This window comes from Leucoraja erinacea, unplaced genomic scaffold (genome assembly GCF_028641065.1).
Source record: "Leucoraja erinacea ecotype New England unplaced genomic scaffold, Leri_hhj_1 Leri_206S, whole genome shotgun sequence".
NCBI lineage: Eukaryota > Metazoa > Chordata > Chondrichthyes > Rajiformes > Rajidae > Leucoraja > Leucoraja erinaceus.
Window position 1 is genome coordinate 118,776 of NW_026576107.1, and position 21,309 is coordinate 140,084.

The 21,309-nt window shown below is 48.9% G+C and overlaps 2 protein-coding genes and 1 long non-coding RNA gene across 6 annotated transcripts in view; 1 reads left to right on the plus strand and 2 right to left on the minus strand.

The window, feature by feature from the left end:
* pelo (pelota mRNA surveillance and ribosome rescue factor) overlaps positions 1-3,024 on the minus strand; it is a 46,493-nt gene extending 43,469 nt beyond the window's left edge. The window contains exons 1-2 of the mRNA XM_055666175.1: positions 2,890-3,024; positions 2,316-2,408 (exon numbers count right to left, since the gene is read on the minus strand). Of these exons, the coding sequence (XP_055522150.1) occupies positions 2,316-2,408; positions 2,890-2,930 (134 nt within the window). The 5' untranslated portion in view covers positions 2,931-3,024. The remainder of the gene's footprint in view (positions 1-2,315; positions 2,409-2,889) is intronic.
* A 6,085-nt stretch (positions 3,025-9,109) lies between these two features.
* LOC129716308 (uncharacterized) lies at positions 9,110-13,564 on the minus strand. The gene is made up of 3 exons (XR_008726622.1): positions 13,505-13,564; positions 12,956-13,049; positions 9,110-9,373 (listed from the first exon to the last, which is right to left on the minus strand). It is a non-coding gene; the product is annotated as an uncharacterized LOC129716308 (long non-coding RNA).
* A 950-nt stretch (positions 13,565-14,514) lies between these two features.
* LOC129716306 (zinc finger protein 239-like) lies at positions 14,515-20,834 on the plus strand. 4 transcript variants are annotated; one of them, XM_055666171.1, is made up of 3 exons: positions 14,515-15,259; positions 17,819-18,325; positions 20,254-20,834. In XM_055666171.1, the coding sequence occupies exons 1-2, from the start codon at positions 14,538-14,540 to the stop codon at positions 17,853-17,855; spliced, it is 759 nt and encodes a 252-aa protein (XP_055522146.1). In that variant the 5' UTR covers positions 14,515-14,537; the 3' UTR covers positions 17,856-18,325; positions 20,254-20,834. The 4 variants fall into 4 exon arrangements, with proteins under 4 accessions (XP_055522146.1, XP_055522148.1, XP_055522147.1 ...); XM_055666173.1 differs by having other exon boundaries at positions 14,515-15,169; XM_055666172.1 differs by lacking the exon at positions 17,819-18,325.
* The last annotated feature ends 475 nt before the right edge of the window (positions 20,835-21,309 follow it).

Consider the following 21,309-nt stretch of genomic DNA (forward strand, 5'->3'; position numbering starts at 1 on the left):
GGATAAGCTCACATTTATCCACATTATACTGCATCTGCCATGCATCCAGTCAATATGATCATGGTTGATCATCTAAAATCAGTACCGTGTTCCTGCCTTCCCCTCATTCTTGCACGAAACGCTTCACGTTATTTCCCTTTATCCTGTACATTGTGGACGACTTGATTGTAATTATGTATTGTCTTTCCGCCGACTGGTTAGCACACTACAAAAGCTTTTCACGTGACAATAAACTAAACAAATCTCTTATTTGCACTTCCATGCGCCCATCCAAAAGCCTCTTAAACACCACTTGTGTCAGTCTCCACCACCACCACCCCCGGCAGCACATTCCAGACACCTATTTAACAAAAAATTGTCCTGCACATCTCCTTTATACCTTTTCCCTCTTCCCTTAATGCTACGCCCTCCAGCATTGGACATTTCCACCCAAGGGGAGAAAAGTTTTGTCTGTCTTCCTTCTCTACTCCTCTCATATTTATCAACTTGTATCAGGTTTCTCATCAACCTATGACTTTCGCAAGGAAACAATCCAAGTCTGTCCAATCTCTCCTTGTATCTGAAACCCTCTAATCCAGGCAGCATTCTGGTAAATCTCCTCTGCACTCTCCAAAGCCTCCACATCATTCCTGTAATTGGGCGACCAGAACTACATGCGATATTCAAAATGCAACTTGATCAGGTCTATAAAGCTACATTGTGACTTCCTCAAGTTCAAGTGTTCAAGTGAGTTTATTGTCATGTGTCCCTGATAGGACAATGAAATTCTTGCTTTGCTTCAGCACACAGAACATAGTAGGCATTTACTACAAAACAGATCAGTGTGTCCATATACCATAATATAAATATATTTATATATTTGACTCTTATACTCAATGCCCTGACGAACGAAGGCAAGCATTCGGTACAACTTGTTTACCGCTCAATCCAAAGATCATATAGCGGACGGAGGTTTGGCTCTATCTACTTGTATGGCCAATTTCAGAGAGAGGCTAAGTTTAAAGGAGGTGTTCGGGCCAATATGTTATTTACACAGAGAATGGTGAGTGCCTAGAATGCGCTGCCAGGGGTGGTGGTTGTGGAGGCAGATATGATAGTGGCGTTTAAGAGACTTTCAGATGTAAATGCAAGGAATGGAGAGATATAGATCACGTGCAGGCAGAGGAGATTAGTTTAACTTTGTGATCAGCAGGTAAGGATTAGGTTTATTATCGTCACGTGTACCGAACTACAGCTTTGTTTCGCATTCTATCGGGGTGGCACAGCAATAGAGCTAGAGTCCCGGGTGCAATCCTGACTACTGGTGCTGTCCATACAGAGTTTGTACGTCTCCCGAGCACCTTGTGAATTTTTGCTGGTTTCCTCCCACACTTCAAAAGATTTGTAGGTTAATTGGCTTCACTAAGATTGTAAATTTCCACTGGTATATAGGATAGTGCTAATGTATGTGGGGGGAGGGTTCTCTGTTAGGCACTGACTCAGTGGGCCGAAGGGTCTACTTCCACGCTGTATCTCTAAAGTACAGTCTATCCAAACAGATCAGACAATGCCATACAGAAATACAATAAAGTCAAACTCAAGTACAATAGGTAGAGCAAAGGAAAAGATACTGAGTGCAGAATATTGTTTTCAGCACTATAGTTCCAGAGACAAAGTCCAATGTCTGCAATGGGGTAGAGATGAATCGGACAGTACCCTAGCTTATGGACGGACCATTCAGAAATTTGATAGCAGAGGGGAAGAAGCTCTTTCTGAGTCTAGCGGTGCAGACTGTCAAGCTTCTGTATCTTCTTCTCCCTGCTCCTGTCCAGTAGAAGCAGCCCACATAATCAAAGACTTGTCCCTGATTATGTGGGCTGCTTTTCCTGATGCAGTGTGAAGTGCAGATGGAGTCACTGGTGGGGAGTCTGGTTTATGTGATGGACTGGGCTACATCCACAAATCTCTGCGATTTCTTGCAGTCTAGGGCAGAACTGTCTCCAAACCAAGTTGTAAGCCGACAGTATGGGCATTGTACGCCAAAGGGCCTGTTCCTGTGCTGTACCACTCCCAGATATATAGGACTTTAGTTAGGTTGCATTTGAAGTAATACCCACAGTTCTGGTCGCCCCATCACAGGAAGGATGCGGGGGCTTTAGAGAAGGTGCAGAGGAGGTTTACCAGAATGCTGCCCGGATCAGAGCGTATTAGCTGCAGGAAGAGGCTGGGGGAGGGATGAGGGGAAGAGGAAGAGAGGGGGGGAGAGGAGGGAAAGAGCATGTACACAGCTCTCCTTCTCACACCACACACCAAGCCCCCCACAAACCCCACCACACCTGATGGTAGACGCTCTGAGACTGTCGTTGACTTGCAACAGGTTGTACGTGTGCCACATGTCCTCTGCCTCTTCCGGCATCAGGGTGACTTGTCTACAGAGAGAGGAGAGAGGGTCAGAAGGGGGCGGGGGTGAGAGGAAATGGGAATTGATGGGAAGGCAGAAAGACAGGGTGAGGGTGGATGAGAAAGGGGGGGGGGGGAGAGAGATGGGAGAAGGGGGGAAGGGGGGGAGAGAGGAGGGGGGAGAGAGAGAGATGGGGAGAGAGGGAGAGAGAGAGATGCAACACCTGTCCCTTCTCCTCCCCCCTCGACTCCATTCAAGGACCCAAGCAGTCGTTCCAGGTGAGAGAGAGGGGGGAGAGAGAGGGGGGAGAGAGAATTTAGATTAGTTTATAAAGTATTAAAGTATTTGTAGAGGAGAGGGAGAGAGAGGAGAGAGTGGGAGAGAGAGGGAGAGAGGGAGCGAGAGAGGGAGGGGAGGGAGGGGGAGAGAGAGTGGGGAGAGAGAGATGGGGGGAGAGAGAGGGGGGAGAGGGGTGGGGGGGAAGAGAGGGGGGGTTGTTAGACGGTCACCCCGAGTCGTCCCGCTCGATCATTTTGCTGAGCAACTTCATCTCGCTCCTCCGTCACCCGACCCGGCCCCGACGTGGCCCGACCCGACATGCACCGCAGGTCCTGGCAGACCGCCGGCCCAAAACTGGTCGCCGCCATCTTTGATAGTGGCCCCGCATGCGCACTGAGGGGAGAGGACCCGAGCCGTGACGTGACGTCCCGGACGGCCACCTGTGAACGGCCATGTTTGTTTTGGGCGGCTACTGTGACCTCATCTTGTGCGTTATGCAGGTTGGTCGGCCATCTTTGTTACTGGAGTAAGTGCGTCAGTGGGGAGGAGGAACGGGTGACGTTTCTGGGCGAGAGCCTTCTTCAGACCAAAGATCCTAGAGGAGCCTTTGTCTGCAGCTGCTGTGATGGGTCCCCCAGCCCCGCCCCCCGGTAGGAGCCTGGGGGGCGGGGTCGTGGCGATAGGAGGACGGCTCCGATTGGCGGACGGTGCTGTCTGTCCGAGGGGCGGGACGACAGCTCGACCAATAGGACGCGGTGATAAGCGGCGATGGCCGGGGCAGTGCTTCTGATCAAAGATCTTATAGATCTTTGCTTCTGATCACGTGAGGCGGGTCGGTGACGTGATTCTGATCACGTGAGGCGGGGTCGCCGCCAAGGATCCTATTTGGATCCTATAGCAGATCTTTGGTCGCGGCGGCTGACGGAAGGAGCAACGGGAGCTCAGGTGGGAACAGTCACCGCCGCCGCTCGGCCCCGCGTCCTTTCCCCACCTCCTCCTCCTCCCTTCCCCACGGCGATCCTGCGGCCGGCGACCCGAGGAGCCGGAGCCCGAGGCGTGCGGGCGGGGAAGGAGAGAGAGATGTCTGTGAGTGAGGAAGCACCCTCTGGTCCTCCGTGTATAGCAAAGATCCTAGAGGGACGATCTTTGGTGTATAGCGCGCCCCTGGCGGCGGGAGGCCGCGGTACAGCGCAACTGGGCCTCCGACTGCAGCGCCCCCTGGCGGCGGGAGTCCGCGGTGCAGCGCCACTGGTCCTCTGACTGTAGCGTCCCGCCGTGGCGCACAGCCTTTGTTTCTGTCTGCAGCGACCCTTGTCAATTGAATCGGCTTTGGTCGTCGGATTGTAGCTCCCCCTGGTGGGGGGAGGACGCGTTGTAAGAATGGAGTTAAAGGGAAAGCGAGTACAGGAAAAGTTAATAAATTCACCAGAATTTACGGGGCAGAAAGTTGAGGAACGGGTAGGAGAGTATGGCCAAGTGAAATAGGAATGGATGTGAAAGGTGAGAGGAGTAATGAATGCACGAATTATAAGAAATAAAGTGGATGAGCTTGAGGCTCAGTTAGAAATTGGCAAGTATGATGTGGTGGGAATTACAGAGACATGTCTGCAAGAGGGCCAGGGCTGGGAACTGAATATTCAGGGGTTATACGTCCCAGTAAAAGGGCAGACCCTTGCAAGGGGTGACATTGAAACAGGAGATGTGGAGTCAGTATGGAAAGAACTAAGGAATTGTAAGGGTAAAAAGACCCTAATGGAACTAATCTACAGGGTAGATTAGCCTGAAACAGTAGCCTGGATATAGGGAGGTTTCACGGCAGTCGGGTCACGACCCATGACCCGTACTGTTGCTACGCTACTCCAAATGGATTACACGCGATGAACTGCAGGTAGGCACTTACCATTGTTTCCAGCGTAGCGGGCCCATTAAAACCCGCTGAAATTGTCAATTTTTGCCTGTAAATAATTATGGAAATCGGGATAAACGTGTGAGACATTTAGCCTACTTCAGAATTCCAAAAGTGAGGAGAAATGACGGTGGATAGAAGCGAAAGCTGAAGGGACAACAACAGACAGCTTGGTGAACATTGGCCGTTTGCTCACTGCATTTCATCAACTAAGGTGTTTTTTTCTTGATTCCTTTGGCATCTAAAAAGTTTCAGAAGTGATAGATCTGGCTGTAATTTTTTTAAATCGCCCATAGTTCCCGTGGATTTTTACGTACAAAATAAAAACGCTTCTGAAGGAAAATGTAGAGCCGGATTTATCACTTCTGAGATTTTTTAGATACCAAAGGAATCAAGAAAAAACACAAATAATGCCTTACCTGATGAAATGCAGTGAGCAAATGCGATAATTCCCAATATTTTTAATTCCGATATCTGCACGGCCAATATTTATCAAGCACTTTAGTAGCTGTTGTCCCTTCAGTTCTCGCTTCTCTATACCTTCATTTCGCTTCACTTTTGGAATTCTAAAGTTTGGTACATGTCTCTCACGCTTACCCCGACTACCACAATTTTTTTCAGCGCAAAAACTCAAACTTTTGCCTTTTTTTAACAGGTAGGAAAGTACGCATTTTTAGCATTAATAACATATACCGGAAGTGACGGATGTCGTCCAGATGGATTTAGCGGCTCCGTGCGTCAAGCCTCTGACCCAGTGACCTTTCGTGCAACCCTCCCTATAGGGCGCAAGTTGAATCAAGAGTTAAAATTTGCATTTTGTAAAGGTAATGCTGTGGTTGTTATGGGAGATTTCAACATGTAGGTAGACTGGGAAAATAGGGTTGGTACTGGGCCTCAAGAACGGGAGTTTGTCGAGTACCTCCGAGATGGATTCTTAGAGCAGCTTGTATTGGAGCTTGCCAGGGAGAAGGCAATTCTGGATTTAATGTTATGTAATGAACTGGATTTGATAAAGGTACTTGAGATTAAGGCGCCATTAGGAGGTAGTGACCATAATATGATGTTTTAATCTACAATTGGAGAGGGAGAAGAGTAAATCGGAGTTGTCAGTGTTACAGTTGACCAAAGGGGACTATGGAGCCATGAGGGAGGAGCTGGCCAAAGTTGACTGGAAAGAGACCCTAGCAGGGATGACAGTGGAACAACAATGCCAGGTATTTCTGGGAATAATACAGAAGGTGCAGGATCAGTTCATTCCAAAGAGGAAGAAAGATTCCAAGGGGAGTAAGAGGCTACCGTGGCTGACGGTGGGGTCGGTAAAAGAGAAGAACTATCACATAGCAAAGATGAATGGGAATCCAGAGAATTGGGTAACTTTTAGAGAGCAACAGAAGATAACTGAAAAAGGCAATATGGGAAGAAAAGATGAGGTACGAAGGTAAGCTAGCCAAAAATATAAAGGAGGATAGTAAAAGCTTCTTTAGGTATGTGAAGAGGAAAAAATTAGTTAAGACTGTCCGTTGAAGACAGAAATAGGTGAATTTATTATGGGGAACAAGGAAATGGCAGATGAGTTGAACAGGTGCTTTGGATCTGTCTTCACAATGGATGAAGTGTACCTGGATTTTCAATAAGCCTTTGATAAGGTCCCAAATAGGAGATTAGTAGGCAAAATTAGAGCACTCCAGCAATCTATTATCTGAATGGTGTCAGGTTAGGAAAATCGGAAGTTAACAGGGTTCTCACTTAACTTTTTTTCCCCTGTTGGCAGCCGGGCAACCTTGGCAGCTTTTTAGGTTGCCAAATGACAGTTTAGGTGGTCATTTAGAAACATAGAAATTAGGTGCAGGAGTAGGCCATTCGGCCCTTCGATCCATTCAATATCATGGCTGATCATCCAACTCAGTATCCCGTACCTTCCTTCTCTCCATACCCTCTGATCTCCTTAGCCACAAGGACCACATCTAACTCCCTCTTAAATATAGCCAATGAACTGGCATCGACTACCCTCTGTGGCAGAGAGTTCCAGAGATTCACCACTCTCTGTGTGAAAAAAGTTCTTCTCATCTCGGTTTTAAAGGATTTCCCCCTTATCCTTAAGCTGTGACCCCTTGTCCTGGACCTCCCCTACATCGGGAGCAATCTTCCTGCATCTAGCCTGTATAACCTCTTAAGAATTTTGTAAGTTTCTATAAGATCCCCTCTCAATCTCCTAAATTCTAGAGAGTATAAACCAAGTCTATCCAGTCTTTCTTCATAAGACAGTCCTGACATCCCAGGAATCAGTCTGGTGAACCTTCTCTGCACTCCCTCTATGGCAATAATGTCCTTCCTCAGATTTGGAGACCAAAACTGTACGTAATACTCCAGGTGTGGTCTCACCAAGACCCTGTACAACTGCAGTAGAACCTCCCTGCTCCTACACTCAAATCCTTTTAAGACGGCTTGCATGACACGTGCAAAACCCTTCGAACCCTAAATCCTTATAAATCATTCGAAATCACTCTAAACCCCTCTAAGCCATTCTAAGCTACTAAGCACCTCTGAACCCCTTAAAACACGTATATGCCCCTTTAAACCTCTCTAAACCCCTCTAATCCTCTCTAACCCCGTCTAAACACCTCTAAACCAATCTAATCTCCTCTATCCCCCTCCAAATCCCTATAAACCATTTTAACCCCATCTAAACCCTTCAAACCCGCTCTAACCCCCTCTACCCATCTAAACACATCTTAACGCCTCTAAACCCCTCTTAGACACTCTAAACCCATCTAAAGCCCTCTATACAGCTTTAAACCACTAAAGCCCTCTAAACCCCTTTAAACCCTTTTAAATCCTCTAAACACTTCTGTAAAGAAATGTCATCGACACACTGTGACTTTACTTCTTTATTCATACTGTGGCATTACAGAGAGCACTGGCTCTACGTGGTCTGTCACAGAAACTAGAGAGCGATATGTGGGTGGGGAGGTTGTTACTATAACTTGTGATATGGGGAGTGGTTAGTATAGAAACATAGAAATTAGGTGCAGGAGTAGGCCATTCGGCCCTTCGAGCCTGCACCGCCATTCAATATGATCATGGCTGATCATCTAATTCAGTATCCCGTAACTGCCTTCTCTCCATACTCTCTGATCCCCTTATTCACAAGGGCCACATCTAACTCCCTCTTAAATATAGCCAATGAACTGGCCTCGACTACCCTCTGTGGCAGAGAGTTCCAGAGATTCACCACTCTCTGTGTGGAAAAAGGTTCTTCTCATCTCGGTTTTAAAGGATTTCCCCCTTATCCCTAAGCTGTGACCCCTTGTCCTGGACTTCCCCAACATCGGGAGCAATCTTCCTGCATCTAGCCTGTCCAACCCCTTAAGAATTTTGTAAGTCTCTATAAGATCCCCTCTCAATCTCCTAAATTCTAGAGAGTATAAACCAAATCTATCCAGTCTTTCTTCATAAGACAGTCCTGACATCCCAGGAATCAGTCTGGTGAACCTTCTCCGCACTCCCTCTATGGCAATAATGTCCTTCCCCAGATTTGGAGACCAAAACTGTACGCAATACTCCAGGTGTGGTCTCACCAAGACCCTGTACAACTGCAGTAGAACCTCCCTGCTCCTACACTCAAATCCTTTTAAGACGGCTTGCATGACACGTGCGATAATTGCTCGGACGAAGTGTGTAGTTACGTCGGAATTATGGTCATATTATTTCTACTTCAAATAAAGTCACAAACTAAACATATTCATCAATCAAGACATGATATATACAACAATGGCATGCAGCAAAATTATAATACAGTATCTCGTCTCTTTGCACGTTGCAATGAATGCATTTCGATTCTTTCTTTCCTCTTCCAAACAAAAATGGGGTTGGGTTATTCAGCGTATGATCAACCTCGGTGAGACTAAGCGCAGGCTTGGCGATCGCTTCGCACAACACCTCCACTTAGTTCGCAATAACCAACCTGATCTCCCAGTGGCTCAGCACTTCAACTCCCCTCCCATTCCGAATCTGGCCTTTCTGGCCTGGGCCCCCTCCATGGCCAGAGTGAGGCCCACTGTAAATTGGAGAAACATCACCTCATATTTCGCTTGGGTAGTCTACACCCTAGTGGTATGAAGATTGACCTCCAATTTCAGGTAGTCCCTGCTTTCTCCTTCGCTTCCCAGCTCTCCCTCAGCCCACTGCATCCGCCTCTTCCTTTCCTCTTCCCGCCTCCCCCACCACCCTCACATCAGTCTGAAAAAGGGTTTCGACCCGAAACATCGCCTATTTCCTTCGCTCCATAGATGCGGCCTCACACGCTGAGTTTCTCCAGCATTTTTGTCTACCTATTCACACAAGTTCTGTTATCCTACTTTCCTCACCCACTCTCCACATAAGGGACAAGTTTAGTGAGACAACTTAAGCTTCAAAGCCAATGCATCTTTTCAATGTGGGTGGAAACCTACATGCTTGTAGGGAGAATGTGCAAATTCAACATAGACAGTGCCCGAGGACAGGATCGAACACAGATCTCTGGCATGTGAGGCAGCAAGTCCATCAGCTGTGCCACTATATTTTATTTTCCAACACACAAAAAATTATACGTTGATAACTTTGGTTACTAAAAAAAAGAAACTCCATTTTCAGTCTTAAATCTCTAAGTCTTCACATTGTGTTTTTTTTGATTTTTTGATTTTGTGTCTTTGGAGCGATTTCTATCTTTAATTTGTGTATTGATGATGTCATTATTTATTTTTCTCCGACTATATGTTTTTTTCTCTTCTGTTAATCTTTGTAAGGTGACCTTGAGATTTGAAAGGCGCCTGAAAATAAAATGTATTATTATTATTATAAAGTCAAGCTATGTACCCCTTTACAGTTACTGTATGTTTTAATTCAGTTCAAGACTATGGGCAGTACATTGGCCATAAAGTTGCTGCCTAAAATTGCAAGGCACCCAGAATTGATCCTGAATATGGGTGCTGTCTGTATGGAGTTTGCTCCATTTCGTTTTGGTTGCATGGGTTTTTTCCGGGTGTTGATATTTCCTTCAACAAAGGTGTGCAGAGACCCTTTTCAGACTCTATATCTATATATATAATATATATATAGATATAGATATAGATAGATAGATAGATAGATAGATAGATAGATAGATATAGTTTTATAGATAGATAGATATAGTTTTATAGATAGATAGATAGATAGATAGATAGATAGATAGATAGATAGATAGATTTATATATATATATATATAGTTATATATTCATATATAAATATACACCATTTTGTTTTTTCATTTATAACATTGTTTACTGAGTACAGGTGCACAACCTTTTATCCGAAAGCCTTGGTACCAGACACTTTTCGTAATTTGGAATTTGCCGGCCTTCGGATTGGAAATTTTTTAGCGTAGATTTTAATGGCTGGCTCAGTGGAAGAGTGCTCGGCTCATATCCGCAAGGTCGCGAGTTTGCGCCTTGATCCCGGCAGTTCCTCGGTCGCGAGTTTGAGTCTTCAATGTAGTTTTTTCTTGCAGAATAAATGTCTGTATGAAATGCAGTGTGTTGAATGAATTCCTGAATTTGTAAATGTTACCGCAGCATTGAATCACCTCTCGCACTCATGTTACCCTAGCGGGCCTACATGCCCTTAGGCGGCCTAAGGCGACATTTTCACACTCTTATATCCGTGTGCAGCAGAGGCGACGTGCGTTTGGCGCCAAACGTGAGCTTTGGTGAGCTTTGGTGTGCAGACGACATCCTGGAAAAAATGTCCGGTTTCTTCCAGGTAGGCGATATACCCTACCGGGCAATATACCCTCCACTTCTCTTTTATGAAGGGGATTTAGTTCCCCTTTCTTTGAGGACCGACCGGAGGTTCCGCTGTCACCTCTGCGGGCCGCCCTCGGTAAACGTCCTGTCTCCCTGTCCCTGGGATAGCAGGGGGCGATCAAACAGCACAGTATCCCCCTCCCCCTCCCCCTCCAACTCCAGAGGAATCCGCTCCCCGATGGGCCGCTACGGCGACAAGTGGCAGTTCGCCCACAGCCCTAGTTGCGCCACCGCAAGAACAAGACGTACCTTGCACACCATCAGCTTCTGCCCCTACGCGGAGCGTGTTCCTCTGGAGTTGGAGCGGGGCTGGGCTGGAGTTGCTGATCTGGGATCTCCGTGCTTGCAGTGGGCCTGGGGGTCGGTGTCCCGATGAGGGGGCGCAGCTCGGGCTGTGGGCGAACTGCCACTTGTCGCCGTGGCGGCCCATTGGGGAGCGGCTTCTGGTGGTACTGACGTCTCCGGCCAGTTTGCAGTTTTCTTCTGGAGTTGGAACGGGGCTGGGATGCTGCTGGCTGTGGGTCTCTGGGATCTCCGTGCTTGCAGTGCGCCTGGGGGTCGGTGTCCCGTTGGTCCTGACGTCTCCGGTGACTGGCATTGTATGCTGGCATCGACGACGTGAAGACAGTGCAAAGCCCCCGCGCCGGTGCAATGGGCGGGGAGCTGGAGAGGGGAGGGAAGGGGTCACACACATGGCCGGGAAGCAGAGGGGTGTAGGTGGGGTGAAACTGAAGGGAGCGACAATCTGCTGCTCCCTGCCCGCTGAGTTAAAAAGTTCCCACGCAAGACTCACGATACACTGTGTATTGTGAGTCTATCGTGGGAACTTTTTAACTCAGCGGGCAGGTAGCAGCATATTGTCAATTATTAACCCTCCCGCACAATATACCCTCACCTTCTCTTTTGTGAATGGGGATTTAATTCCCCTTTCTTCGAGGACCGACCGGAGGTTCCGCTGTCACCTCTGCGGGCCGCTCTCGGTGAACGTTTTCAAGGACCTTTCTTCAAGGACCGAAAAAATGTCCGCTATTCGGAGGTTTTCGTTATTTGGATCTTCAGATAAAAGGTTGTGCACCTGTTATGTTTACATATTCTGTTGTGCTGCTGCAAGAAAGGATTTCATTGTTATAACAGGGACGTGAGAGAATAAAACACTGTTGACTTACGTCACTAATGTGTTTGGTAGAACTAATGTACAGGTGGTCGGCGTGGACATGCTGGGCCGAAGGGCCTGTTTCCGGCTTGTATTGAATCTAAGAGGAAATCTAAAGAAGGGTCTCTACCCAAAACACCACCCAATTTCTTCTATTTGAAGATGCTGGCTGCTCCCTGGAGTTCCCCCGCACAATTAAAGCATGGAATAGTCCAGATACAACTAAATTTAAGGTGGCTTTTGTGCTTAAGTCCAGGTCAAGTCAAGAGAGTTTTATTGTCATGTGTCTCAGATTGGACAATGAAATTCTTGCTTGCTGCAGCACAACAGAATATGTGAACATAATACAGAACAGGAGATAAAAGTTCAGTGTGTCTATATACAATAGACCATATATATACACAATAAATAAACAAATAAAGTGCAATAGGCTGTTATTGTTCAGAGTTTGGAGTTTGGTAGTGGTGGGTTCACTCTTTAAATTCCATTTGGAATATTTTTGGAGGACCAGGAAACCAAGAAGCAAGAGTTACTCCAGCTCCTGGAGAGAAGGAATGGTGACATTTTGAGTGGAGACTGAAGAGAGTCTCGACCTGATACATTACCCATTCCTTCCAGCATTTTGTGTCTAACTGAACAGCGCTTATCCACGCAGGCTGGAGGGGCGGGCAAAGGCCTTGCCATACAGCGGGCAGGTAAAGGCGCGCGGGTGTGGACTGACAGCTCTAGCAGGTGGTCAATGCGGGTGAAGCCCTTACCACAGGACGGGCAGGGAAAGGGACACTCACCGCTGTGGGTACGCCGGTGCTGCCACAGGCTGGACCTGCGGGTGAAACCCTTGCCACATTCAGCGCACACAAAGGGTCTCTCTCCAGTGAGTAACTGCCATGGCAAAAAACGCTCTCCACAAACCGGGCTGGGGAAGGGACAGTGGCTGGTGTGAACCCGCTGGTGGGATAGCAGATAGGCTGAGCGAGTGAATCCATTGCAGCACTGGGTGCGGGTGTTGGGGCGCTTGCCGGTGTTGGGGCGCTGTTGCACTAGCAGGCTGGTGCAGAGGGTGAAGCAGTTGCTGCAGGTGAAGGCCGCTCCCCAGTGTGCAGACGCCTGTGCACCTTCTGGTGCATGGATGACTTGTAGCCTTTGCTGCAGTCGGAGCAGGTGAAGGACCGCTCACTGCTGTGCACCTGCCAGTGATACAGCAGCCTCGACAACCGGGCAAAGCTCTTGCTGCAGGTGGAGCAGCCATTGGGCTTCTCACCCGTGTGCGCCCGTGAATCTCCAACAGGCTCAGGTGCTGCCAGGCCTTGGCACACAAGTCGCACTCATAACACTTCTCCTTGTAGTGCCCCGCCATGTGGTCCTCTATCGAACCTCAGCCCCTCGAAGGTCAGCCCCTCGAAGCTCACCCATCACACCGAGCAGATGGGGGTGCGGCTCCCCGGCATCCTGGCCGCCCTTAATGGCCGCTCACGTCCCCGTCTCTCCATCTACAGCAACGGCTCCTAAACCCTGCAGAAGGGTAACACAGAGGGTCAACAAGCTGGCAAACAGGACATTACTAGTGCGTGAAAGGGGGGTGAGCGAGGGGGTGCTGCACAATGGCCTCCCACTGCCAGGGTGGCACTGCACTCGGATGACCAGAGAAGCTGCAGTGCGGCCTCCCGCTCCCAGTAGGGCGCTGCACTGGGAGAACTAGAGGTGCTGTAACAAGCCCTTCAATGGACAGAGATACAAAGACGGTTTGTCGCGACCTCTCGCCCCCAGGGGGGAGCCACAGTCGGAGGACCAGAGGCGTTGCACCGCGGCCTCCCGCCGCCAGGGGGTGCAACAGTCGGAGGACCAGAAGGCGCCCAGACCTAACATTCACCCCCACGCCTCGGGTTGCCGGCCACAGGATCGCCTTCGGGAAGGGAGGAGGGAGTGGGGAAAGGACGCGAGGGTCGAGCGGCAGCGGCTGTTCCCACCTGAGCTCCCGGCGCTGAGAGGAGGCCTTATCCCTTTGGCCTGCATCACGTGACTGATGGTCAGGTCCCGCCCCCCCCTCCCTTTCCCCCCCCCCCCACCCCCCCCCCACTGATGGGCAGTGCCAGCGGCCAATCGGAGCAGGTCCCTCCCCCTCCCCTCATTGATGGGCAGTGCCAGCAGTCAATGGGAGCAGGTCCTGCCCCCTCCCTCCCCCTCACTGATGCACAGCACCAGCAGCCAATGGGAGCATGCCCCGCCCCTCCCCCCACTGACGGGCAGCGTCCTGCGTTTCCTGAGTTGATGTCACAGACCAGGTACCGCCCCCTCCTTGTGTCCGACCAATCGGAGCCGCTTCTGCCGCAGGTGGCCGCGTCCTATTGGTTGATCCGTTGCCCAACCTCTCGGGCAGACAGCGCTCTCCGCCAATCGGAGCCGCACATTGCCACGGCATGGTCGGCTCTACACCACATGGTGGAGGGTTCATGCAAGCTCCACACGGTCAGCGTCGGTAGTTGTTCTTCCCGTGCTACCCCAGGCATTCTACAACATAATCTTTCCCTGCTCTACACGGGATAGTGCATTTGTTGCTCTTGCGGCTGCGTGTGAATGGGCGATTTCTCCCCCATCTCCCTGACCCCCCCCCCCCCCCCCCCCCCTCACCCCTCACCCACTTCCCCCTCCCCCCGTTCAAGCACTAATTTGATCGTGTGTTAGACGATGGAGCTCACTGTTGGCTTCTGTCGTCGTCCAACATGTTGACAGAATTGTAGCCCGATGTGTCACAAAGTGTATCGCGTTGTCGCTTCCATGGATCACCACGAGGAGGCTTCTGTCATGATCCCCAAACACTAGTAATGTTCATGTGTTAGTAATGTCCTGTTTGCCAGCTGGTTGACCCTCTGTGTTCCCCTCCTGCAGGATTTAGGAGCCGTTGCTGTGGATGGAGAGATGGGGACGTGAGCGGCCATTGAGGGCAGCCAGGGTGCAGATTACCCCCCCGGCTCGTGCTGAGCTTCGAGGGGCTGAGCTTCGATGGAGGACCACATAATAGGGCACAACAAAGAGAAGCGTTATGAGTGCGACATGTGTGGCAAGGCCTGGCAGCACCCGAGCCGGCTGGAGACCCACCGGCGGGTGCACACGGGAGAACGCCCCTTCGACTGCTCCGAGTGCAGCAAGCGCTTCAAGACGGCGAAGGACCTGAAGTCCCACCGGCGTTTGCACACGGGTGAGAAGCCCTATGGTTGCTCCACCTGCGGCAAGAGCTTTGCCCAGTCGGCGGGGCTGAGGGATCACCGGCGGGTGCACAGCTGTGAGCGGCCCTTCACCTGCTCTGTCTGCGGCAAAAGCTTCAAGTGGCCCACGGACCTGAAGGTGCACAGGCGCCTGCACACCGGGGAGCGCCCCTACACCTGCAGTGACTGTGGCAAGGGCTTCACCCGCTCCAGCCACCTGCTGAGGCACCAGCACACCCACACCGACGAGCGCCCCTTCATCTGCGGCCAGTGCGGCAACGGCTTCACCCGCTCCAGCCACCTGTTGAGGCACCAGCATACCCACACCGGGGAGCGCCCCTTCATCTGCGCCCAGTGCGGCAAGGGCTTCATCAGCTCCTCCAGCCTGCTGTCCCACCAGCAGCTGCATGTCGGCAACCGTTCCGTCCGGTGTGTGGAGAACGCTTTTCCATGGCCTCCCACGCCCTGTCTCACCAGCGTGTGCACACTAGTGGCCACCCCGACACTGCCCGTACTGCGGTGAGGCATATGACAGCTCATGGGGGTTGCTGCCGGTGAACAGCTGCTCCCACTGCGGCAAATGTGTCAAGAGAGCACGGAGGCTGCGGGAGCACCAGCAGCTACCCACTGGAGAGAGACGCTTAGTGTGTGCTGAGTGTGGCAAGGGTTTCACCCACATGTCCAGCCTGTGGCATACCATATAACCATGTAACAATTACAGCATGGAAATGGGCCATCTCGGCCCTTCTAGTCCGTGCCGAACACGTATTCTCCCCTAGTCCCATATACCTGCACTCAGACCATAACCCTCCATTCCTTTCCAGTCCATATAACTATCCAATTTATTTTTAAATGATAAAATCGAACCACCACCTTCACTGGAAGCTCATTCCACACAGCTACCACTCTCTGAGTAAAGAAGATCCCCCTCATGTTACCCCTAAACTTCTGTCCCTTAATTCTCAAGTCATGTCCTCTTGTTTGAATCTTCCCTACTCTCAGTGGGAAAAGCTTATCCACGTCAACTCTGTCTATTCCTCTCATCATTTTAAAGACCTCTATCAAGTCCCCCCTTAATACTCCAAAGGATAAAGACCTAACTTGTGTAACCTTTCTCTGTAACCTAGTTGCTGAAACCCAGGCAACATTCTAGTAAATCACCTCTGTACTCTCTCTATTTTGTTGACATCCTTCCTATAATTAGGCAACCAAAATTGTGCACCATACTCCAGAATTGGCCTCACCAATGCCTTGTACAATTTTAACATTACATCCCAACTTCTATACTCAATGCTCTGATTTATAAAGGCCAGCACACCAAAAGCTTTCTTTACCACCCTATCTACATGAGATTCCACCTTCAGGGAAATGTGCACAGTTATTCCTAGATCCCTCTGTTCAACTGCATTCTTCAATTCCCTACCATTTACCATGTATGTCCTATTTTGATTTGTCCTGCCAAGATGTAGCACCTCACACTTATCAGCATTAAACTCCATCTGCCATCTTTCAGCCCACTCTTCCAACTGGCATAAATCTCTCTGTAGACTTTGAAAATCTACTTCATTATCCACAACCCCACTTATCTTAGTATCATCTGCATACTTACTAATCCAATTTACCACATCATCATCCAGATCATTGATGTACATGACAAACAACAGTGGACCCAACACAGATCCCTGTGGCACCCCACTAGTCACTGGCCTCCAACCTGACAAACAGCCATCCACCATTACTCTCTAGAATCTCCCATTCAGCCACTGTTGAATCCATCTTACTACTCCACCATTAATACCCAACAATTGAACCTTCTTAACCAACCTTCCATGAGGAACCTTGTCAAAGGCCGTACTGAAGTCCATATATACAACATCCACTGCTTTACCCTCATCAATTTCCCGAGTAACCTCTTCAAAAAATTCAAGAAGAATAGTCAAGCATGACCTTCCAGGCACAAATCCATGTTGACTGTTCCTAATCAGACCCTGTTTATCCAGACGCTTATATATATTATCTCTAAGTATCCTTTCCATTAATTTGCCCACCACTTACGTCAAACTAACAGGTCTATAATTGCTAGGTTTACTCTTAGAACCTTTTTTAAACAATGGAACAACATACGCAGTACGCCAATCTTCTGGCACTATTCCTGTTTCTAATGACATTTGAAATATTTCTGTCATAGCCCCTGCTATTTCTACACTAACTTCCCTCAATGTCCTAGGGAATATCCTGTCAGGACCTGGAGACTTATCCACTTTTATATTTTTCAAAATTGTCAGTACTTCTTTTTCTTTGAATCTCATAGTATCCATAGCTACTCTACTTGTTTTCCTTACCTCACATAATTCAATATCCTTCTCCTTGGTGAATACCGAAGAAAATAAATTGTTCAATATCTCCCCCATCTCTTTTGGCTCTGCAGATAGCTGTCCACTCTCTAATGGACCAATTTTACCCCCTCGTTATCCTTTTGCTATTAATATAGCTGTAGAAACCCTTTGGCTCTTTTCAATTTTTACTATTTCCTTTCAACCGAACAGGACACAAAGTTTCTGTACTCTTAAAATTTCAACTTTAAATGTCCTCCATTTCTCTTCCACATTTTTCCCATAAAACAAAATGTCCCAATTTATTCCTTTTAAATCCTTTCGCATCTCCTCAAAGTTAGCCTTTCTCCAATCAAAAATCTCAACCACAGTGGTGAGAGTCCCTCCCCCTGCCCGTCCTGTGGTAAGGGCTTTACCCGCCTTGACCACATGCTGGATCACCGGCGAGTCCACACCGGCCAGTACCCATTCACCTGCCCGCTTTGTGGCAAGGCCTTTGCTCGCTCCTCCAGCCTGCTGGCACATCACGACATGGCTCTGTTTATGGTGGACACAAATATGTTGGATGGAATGGGTAACATTTTGGGTCGAAACCCTCTTCAGTCTCGACAGCCATTCCTTCTATCCAGAGATACGTTGGGCTGAAGGACCTGTTTCAGTGCTGGGTGACTAGTGTAGATGGGGCATATTGGCCGGTGTGGGCAAGTTAATAATAATAATGCATTTTATTTATGGGTTCTTTCAGGATTCTCAAGGACACCTTACAATTAATACAAGCATGAAACAAAAACAACATATACAGCAACAATACACAATTCGGAAAGAGAGCAACGGCAGCCAATCCCGCCAGCGTTCACTCTCACCTCCAGCAGCCATGTTTTCCGAGCCATCTGCAGCAGACCAATAAAAATAAAACAACATTAAAGAATTTAACATAAAAACCCCCCAACATGTTCCCACTGTGAGGAACGGCAACAAAGTCCAGTCCACTTCCTCTTGTTCACCCATGGTTGGGCCTATTAGGCCTCCGCAGTCGCCGCAGCGGCGGCACAATGTTACAGGCCCTCTCGCCGGATGTCACACGGCGACCTGGGTAAGGCATCGCCTGCTCCGTGATGTTGCTTCAGCGCTGTGCCGCTGCCGAAGCTGAAGATCTGGCCGGTCCCGGCAGGAAAGGATGCTCCAGGCCCATTGGTAGGCCGCGAGAAAGGGTCGAAGACGCGGCTCGGAGGAAAGCCGCAACTCCGACCAAGTAGGGACCGAGAAATACAGTTTCCCCCCCCTTCCCCCCCCCCCCCCCCCCCCCACACAAAAGACTAGACCTTCAAAACAAAAAACTTTTAAGACACTAAAAACAAAAAAAAAGGGTGAAAAGGACAGACAGCTGCAGGCAGAGCAGCCATACGCAACGGCGCTCCCTCGAAGTTGGGCTGAAGGCCTGTTTCTGTGATGGGGCATGTTGGCCAATGTGCGCAAGTTGGGCTGAAGAAAGGGCCTGTTTCCGTGCTGGGTGATGTGTAGATGAAACATGTTGGCCGGTGTGGGCAAGTTGGGCTGAAGGAAGGGCCTGTTTCCGTGCTGGGTGACTGTGACTTATTCAGTTTCGTAAATGGGAGGTCAGTACCGCTCGATGGGGGCACTGCGAGCCGGCAGCCCTGCCAGCAGCGATTCAGTTTTTCAACTTTTTTTTTGTTTTATTAGTGTGTCTTAATGTGTGTTTTTAATGTCTCTCGGTGTGTCTTGTGTGTGGGGGGTGGTGTGTGGGGGTAAGGGGGAAACCGACTATTTCCATGTCGCCTCCCCCTTGGCCTAACATCGATCGGTGCGGGTGTGTATGCGTATACACACTCATTCACGTACACACACACACGTACACAGACACACGTACACGCACCGATCACAAGGATGTCCTTCCTCAAATTAGGAGACCAAAACTGAACACAATACTCCAGATGTGGTCTTACCAGAGCCCTATACAACTGCAGAAGAACCTCTTTACTCCTATGCTGAAATCCTCTTGTTATGAAAGCCAACATTCCATTAGCTTTCTTCACTGCCTGCTGGACGTGCATGCCAACTTTCAGTGACCGGCGTACAATGCCACCCATGTCCCGTTGTACCTCCCCCTTACCTAACCTAACCCAATTGAGATAATAATCTGCCCCCTTGTTTTTGCCACCAAAGTGGATAGACTCACATTTATCTATATTATACTGCATCTGCCACGCATCTGCCCACTCACTCAACCTGTCCAGGTCACCCTGCAACCTCCTTACATCCTCTTCACAGTTCAGACTGCCACCCAGCTTTGTGTCATCCGCAAACTTGCCAGTGTTGCTCCTAATTCCGTCTTCCAAATCATTAATATATATGATAAACAGTTGCGGCAGATTAAGTTTAATGCGGATAAATGTGAGGTTATCCACTTTGGTAGCAAAACAGGAAGGCAGATTACTATCTAAATGGCATCAAGTTGGGAAAAGGGTAAGCACAATTGGATCTGGGGGGTCCTTGTACATCAGTCTATGAAAGTAAGCATGCAGGTACAGCAGGCAGTGAAGAAAGCGAATGGCATGTTGGCCTTTATAAAACGAGCAAAGAGGTCCTTCTGCAGTTGTACAGAGCCCCAGTGAGACTACACCTGGAGTATTGTGTACAGTTTTGGTCCCCTAATTTGAGTACGGACATTCTTGCTATTGAGGGAGTGTAGCGTAGGTTTACAAGGTTAACTCCCGGGATGGCGGGACTGTCATATGCTAAGAATGGAGCAGCTGGGCTTGTACACTCTGGAGTTTAGAAGGATGAGAGGGTATCTCATTGAAACATATAAGATTGTTATGGGCTTGGACACGCTAGAGGCAGGAAACATGTTCCTGATGCTGGGGGAGTCAGAACCAGGGGCCACAGTTTAAGAATAAAGGGTAAGCCATTTAGAATGGAGACGAGGAAACACTTTTTTCTCACAGAGAGTTGTGAGTCTGGAATTCTCTGCCTCGGGGTGGTGGAGGCTGGCTCTCTGGATACTTTCAAGAGAGAGCTAGATAGGTCTCTTAAAGATAGCGGAATCAGGGGATATGGGGAGAAGGCAGGAACGGGGTACTGATTGGGGATGATCAGCCATGATCACATTGAAGAACCGAATGGCCTACTCTGGCGTCTAATGTCTATTATCTATCACAGGTAACAGACTACTGACCGACATCTACGAACTCACTGACGCCCATGGCTATCTGGACTACACTTTACTGGACTACACCTTAAATACCTGGGAGTCCACATCACAGAAGATCTGACATGGACAACACACGCTGCCACATTGGTGAGAAAGGCAAGGCAGTCCCTTTACCACCTCGGGCAGCTGAGGAAATTTAGAGTCTCTGAGAATCCTTCAGTGCTTCTACTAAGGGGCTGTAGAAAGCATCCTGTCTGCTAACAACTCGATCTGGTTTGGGAACAGCTCTGCCCAGGACAGGAAGGCTCTGCAGAGAGTAGTGAGTTCGGCCGAGCGCACCATGGGAACTACATTCCTCCCTCCCCTTTGCAGGACCTATACACCAGGAGGTGCAGATCCAGAGCCAGCAACTTAAGAAGGACTCCTACCACCCCAGCAATGGACAGTTCCAGTTGCTACGGTCAGGCACACTGTCACACTGTGAAAACAGAGAGGATGAGATGGAGTTTCTTCCCACAGGCCATCAGAACTGTAAACTCTAATCTCACCAGGGACTAATTTATTGTTGTGTTGTGCCTTTTTTTAAAAATGTAAATACTGGTTCTGTTCCATTCTTTTGTTTTGCACAATCCCGCAAGCGTTGCCACATTCATTTCCCTGTACATCTTGTTTGTGTGACAAATAAAGTTGACGACGTTTCACAGAGTGCTGGAGTAACTCAGCAGGTCAGGCAGCATCTCTGGAGAACATGGATAGGTGACGTTTCACAGAGTGCTGGAGTAACTCAGTGGGTCAGGCAGCATCTCTGTAGGCCATGGATAGGTTAAAAGTGCCCCCATCTACCTACCAGTTGCACGGGTTTGGCTCACCTCATCTCTTCAGCATTCCTTTTATCTACATCTTCAATCTGAAGAAGGGTTCTGATCAAAATGATGCTTGTCCATTCACTTTGTGCTGACGAAGATGCTACCTGATATGCAGAGAACCTCTCGCTCTTTGTTTTTAGACCTAATTATATTCCCTAGTTGGGTCTGTCGAAGGGAAAGTAGTTTAACATTTGTGGA